Below are 23,372 nucleotides of genomic sequence, written 5' to 3'. Positions count from 1 at the left end.
ATATTTTCAATCAATGAACCATTATTTCCCATTAATTAATTCAGTACATAAACTTAATATGAAGTTATTCTAATAAACTATGAATTCATTTGGTCAACTCATGTTGACCACTTTTAACTGTAAGGTGCTCCTGAATAGGAACACTAACACTTTAACATAAATACTCTCCAAAGAACTGGCCACACATTTCACTGGACAAAATGGAATGGCGAGAGCTACATACAGTGACATACACTGGTAATGACTGCCACTGAGGAGGCTGAAGCTGAAGCTTCTGACACATTTGATCTTGGCCCATCTGAGCTGCAGTAGGGCTACAGTGGTACCAACAGTAAGTCTGGCCACCATTACGCCTAAAGAGGCACAAACCATCCCAGTTAAGAAAAGAAGCAAGACTCCTCAGCAAATCAGTCATGGGATCATGCTAATAAGTGATTATTATACTTCTAGTCAGGTGAGGTAAGGAGATCCAGTCTCAAAAAAAATGGATAACTAAGACGATGTCTGGTGAATTGGCCAAAAAAAAAAATCTCATTTGTCTGGACAATTATTTATTCTCTCTCCATCATTTAATATCCAAAGAATCCAGCACATTCTTTCTATAAAATTATGGTTTTATCAGCAAATGCAGTACTCATAATCCCAACACAGGGCACAATCTTTTGAGTGATTTCAGAATAATGATTAAGATTAAATATGATAGTTCTCCCCCTCCTTTTTCAAAAGGCCAGATAATATAACACTAAATTTTATCAATGTAAAGTATCCCCAAACAAGGGAGTTTATCATCTCAGATCTTTCCACTAGTCAGCCACAGTTCTTAGTCATGAACTCTAAGGTTTAGGAGATAGCTCATTCTATTCCAGGATTCCTTGAGTAATTGTTATTATTGAACAAGGGAAATTTGTGCTTGGATAGATAGAAGTCAAGTATCTTTTGGCTCTTAGGTGCAATTTGAGGGCCTGAGATAGAATGAACCCTTGTTCTCTTTGTGTGAATCATAAAAGACACCAAATGATTGCAATCTTTTCACACATTCATGGAAATTTTCATCCGTCATACACTGACAGAAGATATTTGTGTAAGGCTTAGTTGCACTAAAGATGCAGCTAGGTGGCACAGTGGATAGAACACTGGCTCTGTAGACAAGAATATCTGAGTTCAAGTTAAACCTCAAACACTTGCTGTGTGATGCTAGGCAAGTCCCTTAACCCCAATGGCCTTAAAAAAAGCCTTCTCTGCCATAAAACTTTTGGTCAGACTAAAATTGCTCCCACACCTGCACCCTCACATGGTACCCTTTGGAACAGAGACAATATTTTTTCTTTGGAGAAGACATTAACAATGTGCATTCTGAGGGATAGAAATCATCCAGTCTCCTCCAGCTCACATTAATGTTGTACTACAGTAAAAGTATAACAAAAGTAAAGTTTTAGAGGGTCATATTTTTTAAAATGACTCAAGGTACTTTTGCTTTATTATTTCCATCACAGATGACATTGTGAGACATATAGAAATCTTTTCACCCTTAGATATAGAAGGCCCTTTTCTTTCCACTTATGTTGGGTCTGGGGTCAATCACATCGATGCAGAGAGTCATCTGTGGGACAGTTACAATTCACAAAAATGTTGTCTCCCAAATGGGATTTTCACTGCGTCACAAATGACAAAACAACACACTCTAAAACAAATATATAAAACACAGCTGTAGTTCTCAAAAGATGAACTGAAAACTTCTAAGTTATCAGCATTTACTTATCTAAGCAATCTTTGATTTCTTTCAGAGTTGATATAAATCCACCTTACAAAATTATTAATTAGAAGATATATGATTCAGAAAAAAAGTTTGGAAATATTTAGAATATTTTGAGTATGTCAAATTAGCCTTTATTACATATTTTGTCAAATATTCTCTAGCAATAGTTATCTCCTGAGTATCATGAAACATCAGTCAGTTTATAAAGTATAAGGTACAGAGACTTTAATAAAAAGCTTTTAATGCTATTTCTTTTATTTTTAAGGGAAAATCAAATAACATTATTTAAACTAATCATTTTATGGACTTAACAGACTCAACCATTAATTGTATTTCAAGTTTTTATCAACCACAATAGCACATGGAATTATTCTTATAGTGTTCCAGATTATCAACAGGAGATGAATTCACCTGCATTATTTAAAATTAAAAGTTTGGAATAAATATCATTGCTATTTTGAATTGAAAATCCAGGGGAATGATTGAAGATAATATCCTGGGCAAGATGATTTGATTGGTCTCATTACCTCTGCCATTGAACTTACATTAATAATAAGTTAAGTTTTATTTTGCCACCAGTTCCTTCCCTTTCCTTTTGTGATCACTGAATAATTAGAGTGAAATCTCTGAAGTTTGTTTGTGGGTAATAATTCAGGATCAGCTATCTCTACTAAAAGGAAGCTATGTTTATGTAAAAGATGATCAAATTCTGGGCATAAGCCTGACTGAGATTATGAGTAATATCCATTCTCAAGCAACATAATTTAAGGCAATTTTATCAACTGTCTATTTTCTAATTACAAAGCCTGGTGTTCCTATCACACAAGGAATATTATAGCTATAAGACAGGTAGTTTTGGAAGTTTCATTAACTCTTTCAAACTCTAAGAAACCAACCTCTTCATCCTCACATCATCAAAGAAATAGTTAATATTGCTTTCCAAAGAAAGATCTGAATTAACAATCACCAAAAATTCAGAGGAGAGGCAGTATGGCATAGTACATAAGAAGCCCAGATTTGGAATGAAGATTCATAGGGTTATAGATATTGAGCTCAAAGGCACTTTAGAGGTCATATCTTAGCCCTGACTTTTAAAGATTAAAGAAAAAAGTAACCTAAAAGGTCATAATATGTTGAAAATAAAAAAGGAAGAATTTGAAACCAGGTTCTCTTATTCCAAAGTCTCTTTCCATTGTACCATACTTCAAAAATCCTGCTTCTGAGACTACAAGTTTTGTATTTATACAACTGAGTAATAATAATATGTGTGGATTATTGTTCTGGAGAAAGAATCACTTACTAAAGTCATTTTTAAACAACCTCAAATAATGTAAAGTATCTTGCTCTTAAAGCATTTGTAATGTATTTCAGTTAGGAACTTAGAGCTTCCTTAATCATTTAAACTATCACCAAATGGCAAGCCCAATCTGCTCCTGATGAGAGGGGAAAAAGGTATCTACTTTAAGTCTAATGAAATCCTCATTTATTTGATCAGCCATCGAATGTCAAGAATGCTAACAAAGACACTGTGCAGCTTCTCTATACTCTAACAGAACTAATAGCACAGTGACAAAAATGAGCTAGACTTTTTATTAGTGTGAATACAATAGAATAAGATAGAAGAAATGAAAAAGAAGTAAAACAAATGCTCTTAGGTAACTTCACTTAATTGTAGCTAGAATTAAAATATTTTTAACCATAGTAGTATGGTGAAATGAACATTACAATCTAACAATTCTAATCATGCTCAAAGTATTTTATTTTGATATCGGATATTTATTGTTCAACTTTTTAAATAAATATTTCAGACAGTCTCAGCTCTTTGGCAGTAAATTGGTGGTATATGTTAAAATAAACTGCAGGTCAAAATATAGAATAAAGAAATTACTTCTTTGCTTACACATTAAAATGCATATTTCAATAGAGTACATGACATATCAGGTCAGCCTAGAATTATTTTGAGCAATACCAAGTGCCCAAAAAGATTGTGGATTTAAATAAAGAAATACAATTTGATAACGCATATATGAAAGTCAAGGAAGTACAACTGCATCAAAAATGAATGTTATGTACTCAGATGCAATAAAAAAGCAAAATAAATGGTTTATAGGCCAGAAACATACATTATGATTTTGCTGAATAGAAGGCCAACATGTGAATGAGATGCAAGATCAAAGAAGCCAGAAATTACTGCTTATTTAGCAACACAATGAACACTGAGCAATCAATGACATTTTCTGAGTCAGCGGAGGCAAGAATGGAAATGAAGAGAAATTAATATAGATGAATAATTAATTTTTCTCAAAATTTTCATACATATCAAATTGGTTTGGGGAGAATCACAAAACATGTTAGTTATACCTATGTCATTTTAAAAAAAGTTTTTTTTTTTAAATACATGACACTTTGGGAAATTGTGAATTAATGAGCTAGAATATTCTCAAACTATCATTTTAGTTATTCAAGAGGCCCTAAAATGGTTTTGTTGTTGAGGGAATTTTCAAATATGTATTAAGGGTATGTATCTTATATTTCATAATATAACCTTTTTTCATTAATTCCATAGGAAATTTTATTAAAGTTTTATATAATTGCTCAAGACCATTTAACATGGTAGCTATATGCTCAGCTCTACTGTTATTTTCATGTTTTGGTCTTTTAGCAACATGTTTACTTGGAATCAGGAAACTCAAACTACTAATTTGAAAGAATCAGGCAAACAATTACTTTATAAAAGTGATAAATGATATAAAATGCAAGGGAGAATAAATGAAAATATATAATGAATTCAGATTCCAAAATAAGCCATTTACTTTCTGTGACAATTTAAATATAAAGTCATTTATAAACAGGACATGGTGCTCCTTATTTGTGAAAGAGGTCAAAAATTACTACAAATATGTACGATATGCTCACATTAAATTTTGATTTTTTTTATAAAGCTATTGGCTAAATCCACAACTAGTTTGATGTTTCCTTGAATGATTTTGCTGATAGCTAAAGGAGTAGAATAGTCCAATCTATGTGACATTGTGACAGTAGGATACACTAGAAAAATTCAACAAAGGACTTAAATACAATAAAAGATCATCGATAACAGTGTATGCACTCACTGCTGTGCATTTATAAAGGCACATTAAGGATGTATTGACATGATGCCTTAGATAGACACAAGGAAGAATTATAATAGTATTAGGAAAGGAATCTGAGGAAGAAGAGAGAAAAAAGGATGAACAAGAATGAAGAGACATATTTTTATTTAACTTTTCTTTAATTCTGTGACATTTCATGTTTTGAGAACCATAGATGGGCAGTGTAGTAAAGTGGGATAGCCACTGACTAGGAGAGAGAGGAGTTGAAATCTCTTGCTTGCTCTAAAACTTACTATCTTTCTCCTGTCCAGTAAACCACTAAACCTCACTGTTACTCAGTTCCTGGTTTGTAAAATGAGACAATTGGACATTATAATTTTGAAGATATCTTCCAGAAGTAGAATTTTACAACTTAATCCTCTTCTCCAGCTCTTTCCTCTTCTAGCTCCATAATTAATTTAGTAGCATGGACATTTCTGGAACCCTCGTTTAGGAGATCAGAGAGAAGGAAGTACGGCTGTGTGGGAGATAAGTCATACAGAGTACAGGGAAACGGGATCTAGCAATGTAAGCTTCCACACGAAAATGATCAAGTAATGATGGCTGCTTGCTTGCCTATTATTTATTGTAACAAAATCTGAATGCAGAAACATGATGGTTCTTTTTTTAAAATTACCTGTCAGTCAATCTATCAAGTTAAGTCTTTTAAAATGCAGCATCTAACAGTTCTCTAAGAAAAAAAGACAAATAAAAGTAGGTAAACTCTGGATATGTTATAGGTAATAAGTGATAGGTAGGTAGGTAGACAGATAAATAGAAATAACTAGAGAAAGATGATTGATAGGGAGATAGAATACCTAGACCAATAGTATACCACTGCCTGCAATACATTGGTTAGCAACATTCTTAATGCCCATGGAACCAAGGAGACCACTGATCAATTTCTTGCCTCATAGAAACAAATAAAATCTCAATGATACCACGTATACACAAACAAGGGAGGTAAAGAGTGGCTCTAGGTTGTCTCTTCCGTTGTCCAATGTGATGTCAAAACTCAGTGGTAAGCATCTCCAAACTTATCCAGATATATATTCTCACTTTCAAGTAGCACAAGCAAAATCCAGAGACTTTTCCCGAGGTTTTGGGAACAGAATAACCAGTTGAAAACACCAGGTCAACAGTGGAGAGGTTTACAGTTGACTCATTGTGATTCTGCCAGTATGTGACAGTGTTTGTCATGATAATCATGAATGTCAGTAGGAAATACACGATCCTGCAATGCAGTTCTTCGCCCTTGAAACCTTCAAAGATTAAGAAAAAGTAGGATGATAATATCAATGAAGATAATGATGACGGTGATCATGAGGATATCAATGATGATAGGAAAGGGAAGTCTTTTCTTGTTTCATTTTGTTTTTGCTTTTTGGCATCAGCACTCTGTCTTAGACTTAAATCAAGAGTAATCTCTACAAATAACCAAATATCCATTACATGGCCCATTCTACTACCTAGTTTTGCTAAAATTACAGGAAAAAACATGCAGAGAAAAGCAGAAGAGAAATAGTTACTCTAGGGTTGCCAGTGTTAGTATGTCTCAGCTCTGAGACTTGGAAAACAAACAAAAAACCTGAGTTTAAAAATTGAGTCCCACAGCTACAGTTTCATGCACTACAATTTTCATTTTACTCTTACTTAACAACAGATTCAGAAAATAGCTACTATGTAAGGCAGAGGAAATCTTCAAAGAGCAACATCAGTTTATATGACCTACCTGTCCTTAGAATTCTCACAGATCTTTTTATTGTTCATACAGAATTTATTACACACTGCCTTAAAATATGATGGCTTGTATACATTCCTTCTTTCCTAGTTGATTGAAAGTAACTTGAGGAAAAGGATGTCATATTCATCCTTATATTCTCCATGAAATCTACCAGAGTATCTTTCAAAGAAAAGGCACTAAAATCATTGTATTGAATTTGTGAATGGATGAATGTTCGGATTAGAGTGCAGTGGTTTTTTTTTTTTTTTAAATGTGAGTTTATTTGATAAAAAATTCACAAACTCATCTCCCACAATATAACTTATTTTTTCCTGTTTACAATTAATACCAACTCCAAAGGGACACTTTTTCACCATAAGAACCATGAAGAGGGAAACTAGAGTCTGTCACTCTCTCCTCCATTCCGTACATTTTCTCCTCCAGTATATCATCCATTCTACTAAAGGAATTTCTTATTAGGGATGTAGTGGAAATGACTTTTTTGATGTTTAACATATTAATATAAAAATGATCAATATAGTACAGAACTGACATTCTAAAAGCAGAACATAATTGATCATATCATTAAAAGGTAAAATGTCATTGGTGCCAAATTTCCTATTAGATGGGTAGTCAACTATTTTATGATGATTTAAAAAAATAAATTAATTTAGAAATTCTTTTAAACTTCTTAATTTACTTCCAAGATTTATGTATATGTATCTGCATCTCTATGTATGTGTATGTGTGTATGCATATATACGTGTATAAACATATACATATATACATGCACATATACATATATACATGTGCATATATGTGTATATACATATAATTTTGAGTATGCAAACATAGAGATGAAGATGCACAAATCTGCATAAATGCACATATGCACATATAGTTTGTAAGCATATATTCCTTGGGAAAATCACACAACCAAATAATGTAAGTACAGTATAAAATAAAATTTCACTTAAGAGTTCAAATACACATACCATTCAAGTCCTGTGCCAGAGAATGTATCAAAAAGCATTCATTTCAAAGAGAGCAGTGTGATGTGATTCAAACATAAAATACAATGTTTTGGAAAGCATTCTACATGAAAAACAGAACCTCTAAAACAAGCGCATCTCCTGGTCAAAGGCTATACCATCCATTAGTACAGCTTGACAAATAAATTAACATAATTATGTTGACTTTTAACAGTTTTCCCCAAATTAAATTACAGGAGATTACAGTTGACCAAAACACAAACTATAAAAGAGCATGCAGGGTCTCCTTTCATTGGCACACTGCACTTAATACAACATTATTCTGTCAACTGGAATTTTCACATTTCAACCCTTAATGTCAGGTGTTATATATTGCAATTTTCACATTTGATTTCAAGAAATGTGCTTCATTTGGAGGTGGCACATATATGATAATTCCCAACCATGTGTTTTCAGAAGATTTATAGTGTTAAGATTAAAAGAATTCAAAATGCATTTCCTTCAAGAAAAAACATCTTAAAAGATTGAGTACCAAAGGCATAATCATTGAATCAGGTTTCCACATGGTTACTTAAAAAAACATACAAACTCTTTAAGATGTTTGCTTTAGTTGCATATAAACTAACATAGTGCTACATTCCACATGTACTGTTTCTTAATGTATATGTGAATAATCTCTATATTTACTAAATGAAATATAAAACAACATGCTTTAAAAAACATATCCAGCATTTTTGTGCCAATACTCTCCCAAAGTGCACATAAATGACTTACCAAGAAATGCAGAGAAGTATACCTGGGTGATTGCTGCTTATACCAAAAAATAAATACAAAAGAAAAACCATACGTTTCTTGGCTGTCTGATCATCCTCCTCTTTTCCTCCTCCTCTGTTTCTTATACTGACTGTTCTTTGAAATAAACATGAAACTAATGTGAATGGGGAAAATCTCATAGACAACAAAGGGATGGGACTATAGCAGAGACCACCTAAAGTCAGTGCTATACATGCTTTCACTTACATCCAGATGTAGAATGAATTGGACAGATGCTCTCCACAGTTGTACTCTTTGAATATGACATGCTTATGTTGGCTTCACTGAGTATTTGAGTTTTCGTAAATGGATAACAGAAAATGCATACCTGAAATTGTGGCTGAATCTTGTACATATGTACTATGTCAGCTTCAGATAATTTTACCACCTTATTTGTACCTTTTAAAAAATAAAACCAAACTAAACAATAGCAACAAAAACCCCACTAAAGCTCTGAACAGATGTGACAGATTTTGATAGATATTTTTTTCTTACCTTAGGTCCATGAAATAATAAAGCACGAGTATACCTACCTCAAGGGCATATTACCAGTGCTAAAGGGTCTACATATATTTGCATTTCTTATACATATTCTAAATTATACAGATGGCATTAAAAAGAAAGAAAATAATGTAATACCTTTACTTTTACCTATGGATTTGATGAAATGGTTCCATGAAGAAAGGGTTTCCAGACAAAGAGAATATAGAGGAGAGAAACAACAATAAGAATTATGTAAATGCACTAATATCTGAAAATTAAAAGAGACAAGAAAGTATAAATAAGTGTTTGAAGACAAATGGAGATGCAAACAGTGTCACAGGGGAATTGTGTTCATTTCCTTTAGTCATGTACATGCAGAGAAACTTGGATGTCCCCATGCTCCCTTTAAAAGGATGACACAGATGAGAGATACACAATGATCGGAGAATGGGAAATTCATTGATTCTCTGATGGAAAAAAAAAAAACCCTGCACTATCAGCATTCCAGAAAAGAGGAACAGATGCTATCTGTATATTCCCAACCAGCCATGCATTAATGCCAATGGACTCTTCAGTGACTCCAATAGGAAAAATGAATATCTACTTCTCACAGTAATTAGGAAAAGCTCTCAAATGTCTTTAACATCATTACCCATAGCTGTATACACATATGAATTTATGGATTATCTCAATCACATTTTTTTATGTTTCATTTCTTTGCGGTTATTATATTGCAAGGGACAAAGGGAAATGTAAATGTAAGGGCAAATGGGGGGAAGGAGAGGGAAAAGAGGAGGGAAGCACAAAAAAAAAAAAACAATAACAACACAAGATGTGACTGAAGTAATGTATTTAATTAGCAGCCAGAGAGTTTGCAAGCATTTGCCCATCATTTTGCTGTGATGGATTCAAAGCAGCTACAGAATAAGAAGAAACAATGAAAGCAGAGTGGAAAAGGAACAGAGCCCATACCTTGGTCGCCCATCATCAGGTGCGCCAGACCTTGAAGGAAAACAAGAGCACAGTCAGCAATGAACAAGGGAGCATGGGAAGATGGGGTTGTCACAGTGACAAAATGTTCAGTGACAGACATCTTGTTTCCTATGAGATATGTCTGTATCACAAAGGCAAATCGAAAAGCATTCATTCAATTATAATTTGGAATGCTTTGGGGCCAAGAGTTAGAGAACCACAACTCAAAACACTGGCAGATGCACCATCATGGATTGTTTCTATGTATTAGTTGGAACAAGGAAATGCCTTAAGAGAATGATTTTCAGTCCAACCAATCCCTTAACATTCCTTTTCTCCTTTGTGCACTTGGTTTAGTCTCTTTTGATTGAACACTGCCCCATTAGGGCAAACCATTTTTCTCTGATTAAATTTTCATTAAAAACAATAAAACCCAAAGGAATGTAACCTGAAATATGGGCTGGGTCTGATCTTTTTCCCCTCATCAAAAATGGGCAATTTCATAATTAAATGAACAAATTTTAGTCACATTGAAATGATAATGCAAGGGAGGTTTCCTCACTTATCTGATAAAAGTACATTTATTCTAATATTGAAAAGGTACTAGACATGCAATGCAAACTCAATTTTCTTATGAGAACATGCTTTGGAGAAACAGTAGTTCAATTTTTAGCAGGCCTAAATAAATTTATCAGAAAGCTGAGTGGGAAGCTATTTAGAATTTTATTTCATTTTGAAATTTAAATATCTATAAAGCAAATAACATGCAGTTCTGAAAGATGAGAAGACATAATTTCAACAAAGAAAGTTCAAACATATTTTGGACAATGCCTGTGAGTCCTATCCTTACATCCGAATATTTTCTAACCACTCATTTCTGAAATTTAAGTTAACCTTAAGATCACTGTACCTCTTTCTGTGGAACTCCAAATTGAATGGTTCCTTCTAGGCAATGGAGAACCCCAAATGTGGAAACATTTTTTCTCCTTACTTTTAATTGTCCCAAATCACAAAAATATCCCACCCAATAATATATCCTGATTTTAATGTGAAGATAGAATTCTCAAATTCACTAAAGAAGATTACACGTGAATCAGTTTATATTTTTAGAATTTTTGTGAATTTAAAAAATATTTCTTTGCCTATATTTCACTTAAGTCTAGACAACTATTTGATGGACTCATCTGCTATATTTCTAACAGATTTTTTAAAGACGCTTCCATTATCAGTAGTTTTGATTTTCAGGAATTGTACCACTAATTTGTACTGAGAATGAAAGTAACAGTGGTATTTTCACAAAATTGTATTGCATTATAATCAAAAAAGTATAATATAATCATACATATATATATAATCATATGCAAATGATATAATAAAACAACTAAATGTTTCCTGGAACAGAACAACTCTGTTGTATTTTATAATAGAGAAGAAAAGGAGGAGATTAAAGAGATTATGACCTGTTGATGTGTTCAGCTCATTTATACCCAAGAGTTATAGTGACAGTCAGGAATCATACTTTTAAAATAATGACTGATCTGATAAACTATGTTATTAACTTACATTTTATTTTTTAATATTGCCATGTTTATTAATGTCATTTTAATTTTTGGATAATGGGACTAATCTATGATGTTTACACATACTTTGTTGAGTGGGTCAAATATATATTATCTCCAGCCCTGACTTCCTAAAATATGAACCATTATGATTACTCACTTAATGTAATAGTCACAGAGGGATATATTATTCAGAGAGATAAAGATTAAGAAAATCTTAAACAGATAGGCAAGTGGAAATGGTACTTGGAATAATTATATTTAACATAAACGTGGAGTAAGCAAACATTGAAAAAATCATTGAAATTTTTTTAATGAATGTTTGTAACTAAATTCAAGGAAATTCCATTCCAAAGTTCAGTTTGACTAATTTTGGAGCATACTGTACAAAACTGTTAAGGAATAAGAGAAGAACTGCACAGAAAAGTTTTCCCCTTCACTTAGTTCAGTGCCTGGTACAAAATAAGCTTTTAATAAATGCTTGTTGATAGTTTGATGTGGATACTTTTGCGTTCAGTTCACACCCTGAGTGTGAAATTGATTATATTCAAGACATATCAGACATGTAGGGTCCCATTCAATAAACGCATCCAACAATAGTTGTAAAAAAATGGAAGTCATAGCTAGAGACAACTCCAGGAAAGGAGTTAATTTTTAATTGCTAAATATTATACGATACATAGTATCATAGTAAGTCTCATAGAAATATTAGCACTCTTCAGCACCTCAGTTATTATGATACCATCTATAATAGTTACAAATATGATGTGGAATCATCCTATTACCACCCTGTAATAAGTATTATCACTTAATTATTTTTAATAGTTCATATTTAAACCTCGAAATATGTGACAACAAAATAATTATGATGGGAGATTTTGTCCATTTTTAAAGTCTATCATGCTACACGGAAAAGAAAATATATGTAAATTTCTACTATTTGATTATACTTTGAATAATTTTTCAATATAAAGAAATGTGAGGTCTTACTTCTTGGACCCATACACTTTGCTGCATGTTAATGCTAAAACTAACAATATATTCATTCCAATGTGCAATTAAGGTCCTTCAGTCTACAGTTTTATGTCACCGACAATTTTCTTTCCAGTTTTATTATGCATAATAGGATACTTAGAGACTTTGTGGAGGGCATTTGGATCACTTTCTTTTGGCTAGATTTTTAGTAAGTTCAAAGTTAAGGTGGTATGGAGAGCAGTGGGGAGGCTTTGACATTTGCAACCAAATATTCCAACCAAAGAACATCATATGGACACCTAAATCCCTAAAAATTTTATTTACTATGGAAAGCTCACAGACTCTCATGGCAACAAGTTTGCATCACTTAATACTTTAGAGTTTTATATAATATAATACAAAATCTTACAATTTTACTTACCAACGTTCAGGTCTCTGTGCAATACGTTTTAAAGTCCATTGGCCCACTGGTTGTTTTGAAACCTAAACATGGGCCCCTTATCATTCTCCATCTTATGCTGTTGCTTTATAAACCAAGTGATTTAATTCTAATAAATGGACCCCAAATGATATAATGCTTAATATTCCAAACAGAAATAAAAGAATGTATCTTTACCAGATTAAAATAAAAAAATGGATCATGCATTATGTGTGTTGATGCTAGAATTACTTTCCCCTAAAAACTACCGGAATACTTTGTACCAATTTTTCCATACAGAATTTGACAGTCAGTGTTCCATATTTATGCATGATACTCAATTCTACTGAGCACAAAATATTAGGGATTGGTAAGGCCAGAATGTAAAGCATCTAAAGTGAGAGGGAAGAAGTGTTCTGTATGAAAAGTGGTACTTAGTCGTTTTCTAAAAGACATTCAACTTACCGTTTTTAATTATAGGTGTACCATTTTAATACTAAAATGAAATCAAAATAAATAAAGAGAGCTTAGAAAATAAGGTAGAAATTACCCACCTTCCACATAGTTGTCTTCTGAAAGCACATAACAAGGAAGGAGAGAAAGGAAAAAAAAAACATTCATTAAGCAGCATGCAGACTGGAACTTGCCATTGCATGACTTCATCATGCAAGGCATCAGACACAACATGCAGGTGCTCCATTGCTACCATTCAGAAGGGAGAACACAATCATGGGGTGGGGGAAGCCATGTTCCCATTAACCAAAAGAATTCACAGGGGGTGGAAAAGAAAATCAGAGGAATACTGCCATTTCCACAGCAAAGGTATTTAAAGAGTCCTCTATGCTACTGCTCTGCATGAAGCAAATTTGATTATTCTCTTTTGTTGTGACTATGGCTTCATTTGATAAAATAACTTTATATAGTTAAAAGTTTTACTTTGGGTTGAAAATTAGACAATTCATTTACCCCTGTATGGGACTGAATTCTGTTTATGGATTGAATATGTAAATTACCTATTTTACAATAATTAACTATCAAATCTTATTCATATTTATCATTATAAAAATGTGTATAATGTTACTTTACCAGCATGGATAATTAGCATTTCTAACAACTTAAAAGGGATTTTTTTAGATCAAAACAATAAAAGTAAAGTAGGTAACATATTTGTAGACATTGTTTTTATATTTTTTATGGTTTTCTAGAAATTATATCAAAATTGCAAAGTCTTTGAAGGTAGAAACAGACTCATTTTTGTATCCTCTGTAATGCCTTATAAGATGCTTTGAATATAGTAGGTTATCAACAGAAAGTTGTTGAATTGAATCACATTGAAGTTGTTGACTTCTAACTCCCAATAAGTATAATTACATTTTATTTTATGTCATAGGCATTAAGGAGCTGTCCAACTGACCCAATTTAATAAGTGTTTAGCATTCAACGTCTATGCATTCTTCATGAAAAGTTATTACTGTAATAACTAATCAAGATAAGGTCATCAAGTCTCCATAAAGTTAAGAGATATTTTTCATAATTTTACATATTTTCCATATTAAATGACAATGAAGACTTGTGTTAGTCTATAGCAGATATGTGTTGGCAAATTCAAGCATTATGGAGAGAAAAGGCCTGGGTAGAAACAGAAAGAAGAAAAATATTTTGATCCACTTTTTTGTAAAATTAGGGGATTGGATTAGATGATATATAAATTTCCTTCAAGATCTAAAAATGTTATGATTATAAAAAAATTCCATTGGTGATAAGGGATAAAAAAAAATCAGGGTCTCATTAGCTTAGATTTTAAAAATATCCATTCATAATTAGAAAATAGGAGGTTTTATCCATACCAACATTTACACTCTCAAAGTTTTAGATTATTTATTCAAATTTCCTAATTTGAAACTCTTAGTTTCAGATAATTATGTTTAAAAAAAACCTCAACAACTGACTTTAGAACTGTTGAGAGCAGATATTACAAACTTTTCTTAGGTAAAATATATTTAAGGCTCAAAAAACCTTAAAGGTCAACTAAGTCAACTCTCACACTTTATAAATGAAGAAACTGGTGTCAAGGGAAATTAAGTGACTTGCCCAAGGGCACACAGATAGTAAGTGGCAGCAGAGTCAGGATTTAGACGCAGATCCAGGTTTTCAAATCCAGCACTCATTCTATTGTCATATCATCACCAAACTGATATTGTAAGTTACTAGTAAAGGTACAAACAATTAGTTATATGGAAAAATTAAATAATATAAGTTGGAAAAATAAAGTTCAACAATATCCTAATATGTTGACCAATATTGGATAGTAGGAGTTGATAAGTATTAGCAATAATGTCAAAAACAATAATAGTTATAAAATGTTGAACTAAAATAACAGCTAGGTGGTTTTCATTTTGGTCTACAAAGCATCAAGTAAATTTTTTTTTTTATTTTCAGTGTGTAGTTTGGGTATTTGTAGTTAAAGCTCTGACATTTTTGTTTATTGCTTAATACAGGGAAGAGATAGATTCTAGCAGGGTGTAATGTATTTAATTTTTGATTGCATATTTTATGTCCAAGTCATACCATTTTCTTAGATCACTAACCAAACAATTGCTTTAAATGAGTTACAGTAAAATAAGAACTAAGGATCTCCATTCAAAGTGACTAAACAAAGAAAAAAGTTGTGAATATATAGAGCAGAAAAGGAATGAGAAGACAGTATCAGACTGAATTTCATATCTGTTGGTACATTTGCTTTTGGTGAATAAGAAAATTGGTGGTCATAGTCATGAGTGAATTTTGTTGAGTAACAGTAGATACATAGTCTTAAAATGACAAAACATTTTGGCTCAATGTGACTTCTGCTAAGGAAATTCAAAATGTTTAAGAGGGGGCACAGGCTAGAAGCACCAAGAAGTTCTGTTGGGAAACATTTTTGCAATTAAGACCCTTAAACCTATAAAAATTCTTAGTATGATTTCAGTTTCTTTGTGCCAAAGAAAAATGAAGAGCCATGAAAAAGCTACTTTTTTTTCTCTCTCCCCCTTTAAATAGTTTGAATACCTTTCCCTATGGGAAGAAGGTCACGGTGGGTCCCAAATGTCATTTTGTTTCAGCAATGTTAATGCTTTATTGCTATTGAATGGAGGTGCAAAACTGTTAAATAATATGCTTTTGATGAGTATAAATCAGCATCTCAGTGCATGTTTCTTTGACCTCCACCTTAAAAGAATTTAGTGAAAGTAATTTTAGTTTTAATGTCACTGTACTTTGTGCTCAATCTTAATTACATGCTTTTAGTGTAAAAGGAAAAGAGTAGTAAAATAAATGTGGTCACAAAAAAGAAAGTAAATCAGACCACTAAACAAATTAAAATATGGAAAAATTAGAATTAATGACTCCATCTGATGTAACTAAATCTTAAAACGAGCAACATGGATTCAGTTTATTTAACTTTTTATTTCTCTCCAGTACAAATGAACGTAAAATACAAAGCATCTAAAAGTTGGGAGATTCTTGTTTTTGTTTTACTTTTTCTGCCTCTCTACTACGGCTACTATTACTACAACTGCATGCTGGCTGAGAGATAAACAGATTTAAGTGCTTGTTTGTATATATCTTTATGCCCTGCATTGCCATGACTGAAAAATTAATCCCCTTTTTGGTAGCCTATAAGGATAGGCATGACCATACATAGTTAGACATTCCTGACTAGCAAATATATTCTGTCATCAGGACCATATTTTAAGCCACAGGCATTGCAGGACCTGCTGGAGCTTATACTCTGCTGACTTAGCCTTTGACAAGGATATAATCTCCATGACATGAGCTTGAGAATAGGACATTCAAGGCAAACTGATTTAAAATTTTCTAATTGCTAAAATGTAGGTATTGAACTAGATTATTTTTAACATCCTTTCTAAACCTAAATCTATGATGAGGATGATAATAAGGCTGGAAAGAACAGGAAAGTGGCATGTAGCAGTGGATCATGAATTCCATTATGAAAACTGAGACATAATTCAGGGCCCTTTTGTTAAAGGGATTTGTTTTGTGAAGTTTGGATTCAGTCAAAGCACTGAATTTGAGCACCTAGAGGGTCATATGTGGCCTTGAGGCCACTCTGATTTAGGGCACAGGCATTTTATTACATATTGTTTAGTGGGAGAAAGAATAAAAACATTGCTCCTAAAGATTATCTAGGAGAAGTATGATTATCATCTGCCATGTCCATATCTTTGCATAGTCTATCATCTATTTCTGGGATGCATTCTATCCTTAATCTCCAGCTTTGATAAACTCTAGCTTCCTTCAAGGATTAACTTTGCTAATACCTTCTTAGGGAAACCTTTGCTTATCCCCCTAGTTATTGGCATTCTTTTCTCCTCAAATTGTTTTGTTTTTAAATATTTGTACATACTATATTCCCCAGTAGATTGTATGCTTTGGGGGAATTGGGATTTCTTTGCTTTCCTTTATTGTCTTTGAATCCCTTCAGCCTAATATATTGCCTTTTCATAGTAGATAACTAAGTTTTTGAATTGAGCATATATGTGCATGTACATACATACATATATATTAATATCATAATTACGAGAATTTTATAGCATTTTGATAGTTATAGAATGCTTTGCATTTATTATCTCATTTCACCCTCCCATCAAACTTGTGATGTAGTCATTAACATTAACCTCATTTTACAAATGAAAAAACTGACACATATAGAGGTTAATTGATGCGTCCAGGGTGGAGTATCTTGTGTGTTTGAAGTTTGCCGAGATTAAGTGATTTGCCTGGGGTCATATTAAATGCCTGAGGGCATTTTTGAACTCAGGTTTTCCTTACTCCAAATCTGGTACTCTATCCACTGTGCCATCTAGCTACCTACAGATGAATATACTATTTAGTTGTGCAAATGTGTGTATATAAAATATTATATATGTATGTATTTGTATATGTACCTGTACATATATATATATGTGTCCATATTTCTGTCTTAATCTAAATCTAGCTGACTTCTCTGTCATTCATCTCCAAAATACTTAATTCCATCTAACTGCAATTTTTCAAATGGCAGCCTGATGGCAAGGCAGATTTCCTTGCTGCTTAACCTATTCCCTTGATCTAGTACAAGTTAAATTTCCTACTTCAAATAATTATTACTCAGAAGACTCAACAGTATAACTAGTCAAATATTACACACTATACCCACCACTGGACTAAAAAAGTAAACACATTTTCTATAAGCATCAACACTAGGGAATAACTTTATTAGGTAAAAAAGCTCCCTTCTACACTGTATTTATTATGTACATGTTCATTTTTGCATATGTTATCTCCCTTATAAGAATGAAAGCTTCTTGAATGTAAACTATTTTGGATTTTTTAACCTTAGAATTTAGCACACTTCCTGTACTAAAACTGCCAACAGCTTTAATAGATGGATAAATAATTGACTGCTAACATTTGATTTTTACCCATCAATTTAAATAAAATTTAATTCCTTACAACTGGCCCAGTTTAATTAAATGAGCCTTTAAAAAGAAGCAAAATACTATAGATGTCTATATACTCCAATGGTCAAAAAATTAGCCTCCACTAAAATTCTATGATGAAATCTCATTATATCATAGAAGTAACAGATTAGGGGCTCTTGAAGGTCACACAAGGAAACATAATATCCATGAATGTATGACTCTCCAGAAGGTACTGCAGAACTGAAATTATTTCAAACATAGTCCATGGAAGACTACATTTATCTTTTTTAGAAAACAACCCATAACTATGGATTACATAAGAGACTCACCACTAGGAAATATATATTTTTAGAGACATTTATGAAATTGTCTCTTATGGTACAGCAGGGTTGGATTTTATATAGGTAGTGGGAACATCCACACACATACATTCAGAGGTCTTTGAAGAAAATAATTTTTAAAAACTATAGAAAACCACCAAGTATGGTAACAAAAATACCCTACATAGCATAGACAAAGGTCCTGGATTTGAATCCTGGCTTTGTCGAACAATATGTGTAACTCTGGGCAAATCACGTTATGTCTCTGGGCTTCATTTTCTTCTTCTGTAAAAATGAGAAGATCTGAAATTTTCTTTCTAGCGCTAAATCTATTATCTTATGATGATGTTAGCGTTAACTGCACTGGGATTATAATTTCTGCAAAATGAGATTTTCTAATATGAAAAGAAGTTTAAATGTTTTCCTCCAAGAAGAGGGTAATATTTTAAAAAAACATGTTCCAAAAGGAAAATTATCACCGATATTTTCACCTACATCATATCATTTTTTCTGGGCCCACCAAATGGAATGAGTTCATTCCATTGCTGCAAAATTGGAACTGGAAAGTTGTTAAGGAACAGATGAATCATTAATATCTCTTGGTATTGAGTGATGTCCATGGTCCTGACCAGGCATTCAGAATTATTTGGTTCTTAGGATTTGATCTCTCAATGTATAAAGGCACCATTTCACAGATGATCTTAAGAAAACAACTCACTGTGGATTATGGGCTCTTCCCTAAAGGGAGAAAAAAAAAATGTTTGAAAGTCACTGATAGCCAAAAGGGGGAAATATCTGTTATCATATAAAGGCATGTTAAAAAAAAAAAAACCCAAGAGATTTACTATAAACTTTTTTCTTTAAAACTATTCATTAGGGAGCAATTTTAGCATGCTACCTCTAGATTTTTTAATGAACTTTATCCAGCAAATCTCTGTTCCTTGGAGGTGGGTGGGGGTAGGTAGGAAAACTATCAACACTTTTGTGATTTGAATGCAAAAAAATTAAAACAGATCAAAGTGGTATATAGCCAGTCCTTATCCAATTAAAATCAAAATCATATAAATTACATAGCAAGTGAAGGCAATTTGGCACTGATCTGCAAATTAAGCATGCATTAGAATACCCATCACAAATTTGATTTAGTTTCATAAAGGGAGATTTTTCATAGTCTTACTTTGAATTTGAGAGTATTCTTTGCAATATATCAAAATGTCTTAAAATTATAGTAATGCTTGAACATGTTTTTGGCAATTTGGTTTTCTGTTTGTCTCTAAAAGATTTTCTGATGAATTTAAATCGTTACATTCTTTATAATTTAAGGGTAGTTTAACTATAATGCTCTAAGAAAAACATTGAAACATTCTTGAGTCATGTTGAATCTTTTTGAGAGTCAAGAAAAGCTGAGATTAATGGACTAAATATGTATGATAAATTATAAGTTGCTCAGTTTTTTGTTCAATATTGACATAACTCTAAGGCTAATAAGAAAACAATTTTTTTCTGAAATTTTAAAATTCCAAATATAATTTCCTGTGGTCAAAATTTCATCATACCAAAAATGTAAACTCTTCAGACCACTGTGTTTATCTATCAAATGTCCTAGTTTTTCTCCCCCTCCTAAAATTAGCATACCTAAAAGTGAAATGGAAATACTACTGTGTTATTTATAACTGTTTTTATTACTAGAAATGGAAAGCAATACTAACATTTTCTTAAATGTGACTTTCCTAAAATATAATTCAAAGGCATTTTGCTTTGTTTTTACATCATAAATAACATATTTTAGTCTAAAGTTTTTATTATTGTTTCATGATAAAAGGAGGTTGTTTGGGGGATGAATTGGAATCAGAATTATGTTCTAAACTGAGGCTCGTTGCTAAGGTTTCTAACAATCTCTCAGGAAACACATTCAAGACAAGTAAAGAGAAAAAAATGGAATATTCACAAAGTGAGAAGGCAATAATGAGTATTAGAATATAGCTATTTTACAATTTCCCACATGTGTTCCACAGACTCTTGAGACATGTTGAGACTATTTGTCCTGAGAGAAATCATCAGAAATAGTGGTATTTTAAATTCTGATATTTCATATGAAAATTTCCATATAAAACATTCAATAGTCAATGTATACAACAGATAAAAAATACCCTGAGAATCAGCAAAAAAAATTGGATGCAGTTGATGCCTATCCATTTATTGTCTTGGTGACCCTGGAGAAGTCACTTAAACTCAATGCTCTAAAATTATAAATGGTAACTAAGATGCTATTTTACACTGGTATAGGGAATTTCCTCAGCAGCATATTCCCATTTCAGTAAAATCACAGTTGCAGGCACTATGATTACCCCATCACTGAATCCACAGATCCTACCTCTGACACTTACTAATTGTGGAACTATGGTTCTTAGAGTCCCTAAAACTCAAAACCTCCATTTCCTCATCTGTAAATCCCACACAAAGTCAGTTGTATAATTTTATTAGCACAAAATAAATTCCTTGATACCTTTTTCAACATACTAATGAAGTAACATCTAACACAGAAGTTCCACAAAACATATCTGCACAAAGCTGCATGCAAGAAGTCTGAAGTATTTCATTTCAAATTATCATCAGAATGTGTGCTTTACTTTCAAAAGTTGAATCCCAATAAACCTTTTATTAGGAAAGTAAATAGTTGGTAGTGCAAAATTAATCAGATAATTTTTATTTGCCTACACAAATGTTTTAGTTCTAAAATTCAAATATGGTAAAAAAATGTTGCTTTTATCTTTATCTTTTATTTGTTTATTGCATTCAATGGGAATTACCAAGTGAATTGTGATCTAGTAAAATTTACAGAACAAGTAATCAAAAATCTGTAGGAAAACTTTACTATGTGATCAAAACCCGTAACACTTAAAAGACCCAAACAAGCAAATAAAAAACACAAAAGAAAAATTGCACTACATGGAGTCAATGAAGGGAAGGGGCAAATTTGTTTCAAGATATTAGTAAATTAGCTCTTACTAGATCTTTGAAGATTTTAGTATGGTGGTTATGAGGCATAACATGTAATTGCTAGTGAGAGCACAACGTACTGGAAATAACCACGGTCTGAGAGTCAGAAGATTTGTGTCTTGGCTTTTCAGTTTTTAGGTGTGATGCTTCACTACTTTCAACTTCAATTTCCTTATCTATGAATCATGGGTAATAATAATGACTACATACTTTAGAACTTTTTAGTGAAGATCTATTGAGTTTTAACACACATATATACATGCACACCTTACATATACATATAATTAGCATTATAATATGCTTTAATGGTTGCAAAACTGTATAAAAATATTATTTTTGATTATCAATTGAGGAGAGATATCACCATCACTTAATGCAGTCCTCCATCATATGAGCTTCGTAGAATTCACACACACTCACACACACACACACACACACACACACACACACTTCAGTTCCTAGATTTTCCATATACACTGGTGACATTAACTGAACTACGTACTCTACTACTAATTTTAGTGTTCCATTTTTAAAAGTAAACTTTTATACCATATTAGTAATAATCAATTCTCTCTCTTGTTGGAATGGCCAAAAACGACTTTGGGGAATATTTGAATAGAGAGAGAAAATGTCATGTGGGATGCTAATGAAGTAAGATCAAATGCTAAATTCAACTATTTTTCCAAAATATTTCTTTTGCCCTAAGATGACTAGGGTGATCCAACAAGTCTTTAAGAAGCAATGGAAAGAGAACTGTGTTAGAGAAAAAGGGCTTGAGTGAATATCCCAGATTTTTCACTTAGTATATGTGGCACCTCAGCTAAGTAATTTTATTTCCTAAGACGATTTTCTCATCTTAAAAATGAAAAGTTTGGACTAAATGATGTTGAAATTTGATTTCTAAATCTAAAATTCTACATACCTCATAAGACAGAGCAGTCTGTTGAGTGATGGAAGGGTTTCTGCTCTTCTGGGACACAAAAAATAGTGCATTGTTCATCCAACTTTGGAGTCATTGAAACCCACACCATCGTGTTAGCCATGCATCTATTAACTAGGAGATCTGGCTTCTACTGCTAGCTCCACCATTACTAAAATCTGTGATCTTGAGAAAGTCACTTAATTTCTAATTTTCTCTTTGGGGAAGCAGATGAGATGGCTTCTAAGGTTCCAGTAAATTGAATTTCTGATTCTATAATAATAAAATAACAATATAAGTCACAAAAATGTGACTGTTTCATGAATCTAACTTAAAAAGGTCTAGGAATAAGGTATCCAGAAATGACGATCCTTTGGACACATTCCACACAAGAAATATTCTGGGAATAAAGGATGTCTCTGGTATTGAGGGAATTTGGAATATAGGCAGAATTTTGAGTGTTGTGAGAGCAAATACAGAGGGCTAGAACAAATTATGATAGATGAAAAATCAGTTTGACATGAAATATAGTAAAATTCTGAAGTGCTAAATTTTTGTGTAAAATTATAACAGAATACTACATTGAAAGAAAATAATTTACATCAACTCACAAAGTTACAATGCAGGAAAAAAGAGGCAACAGGGTTGCTGCTAGACTGTGGTACTGTTTTACATGAGTTTTCTGGATGTTCTCAAAACCAGAATGTCTTCAAGATAAGAAAAAGGACTTGCATCTAAATTACATTAACTGGGGAACAAAGTTTGGCAAATAGAAGGAGACAGAGTTGTTTGATCAAGGGTATAAAAGCTATGTATACAGGGGAATGTTGTAGTCTCTCTGGTGGGTTA

At 32.5% G+C, this 23,372-nt stretch overlaps 1 protein-coding gene across 19 annotated transcripts in view; it reads right to left on the bottom strand.

Moving 5' to 3' along the window:
• Positions 1-23,372, bottom strand: part of NRXN1 (neurexin 1) — a 1,424,087-nt gene that overhangs the window by 1,267,069 nt on the left and 133,646 nt on the right. For 9 of the 19 annotated variants that reach the window (XM_072635587.1, XM_072635590.1, XM_072635593.1 and 6 more), the window contains exons 3-4: positions 13,377-13,394; positions 9,871-9,900 (exon numbers count right to left, since the gene is read on the bottom strand). The exons of 7 other annotated variants lie outside the window; for them this stretch is intronic. In XM_072635587.1, coding sequence (XP_072491688.1) covers positions 9,871-9,900; positions 13,377-13,394 — 48 coding nt within the window. The remainder of the gene's footprint in view (positions 1-9,870; positions 9,901-13,376; positions 13,395-23,372) is intronic. 3 more of the 19 variants (XM_072635591.1, XM_072635600.1, XM_072635610.1) reach the window with 1 other exon arrangement.

The sequence above is a fragment of the Notamacropus eugenii genome, chromosome 1, assembly GCF_028372415.1.
Source record: "Notamacropus eugenii isolate mMacEug1 chromosome 1, mMacEug1.pri_v2, whole genome shotgun sequence".
Lineage (NCBI taxonomy): Eukaryota > Metazoa > Chordata > Mammalia > Diprotodontia > Macropodidae > Notamacropus > Notamacropus eugenii.
This window is presented reverse-complemented; position numbering and strand designations above follow the sequence as displayed.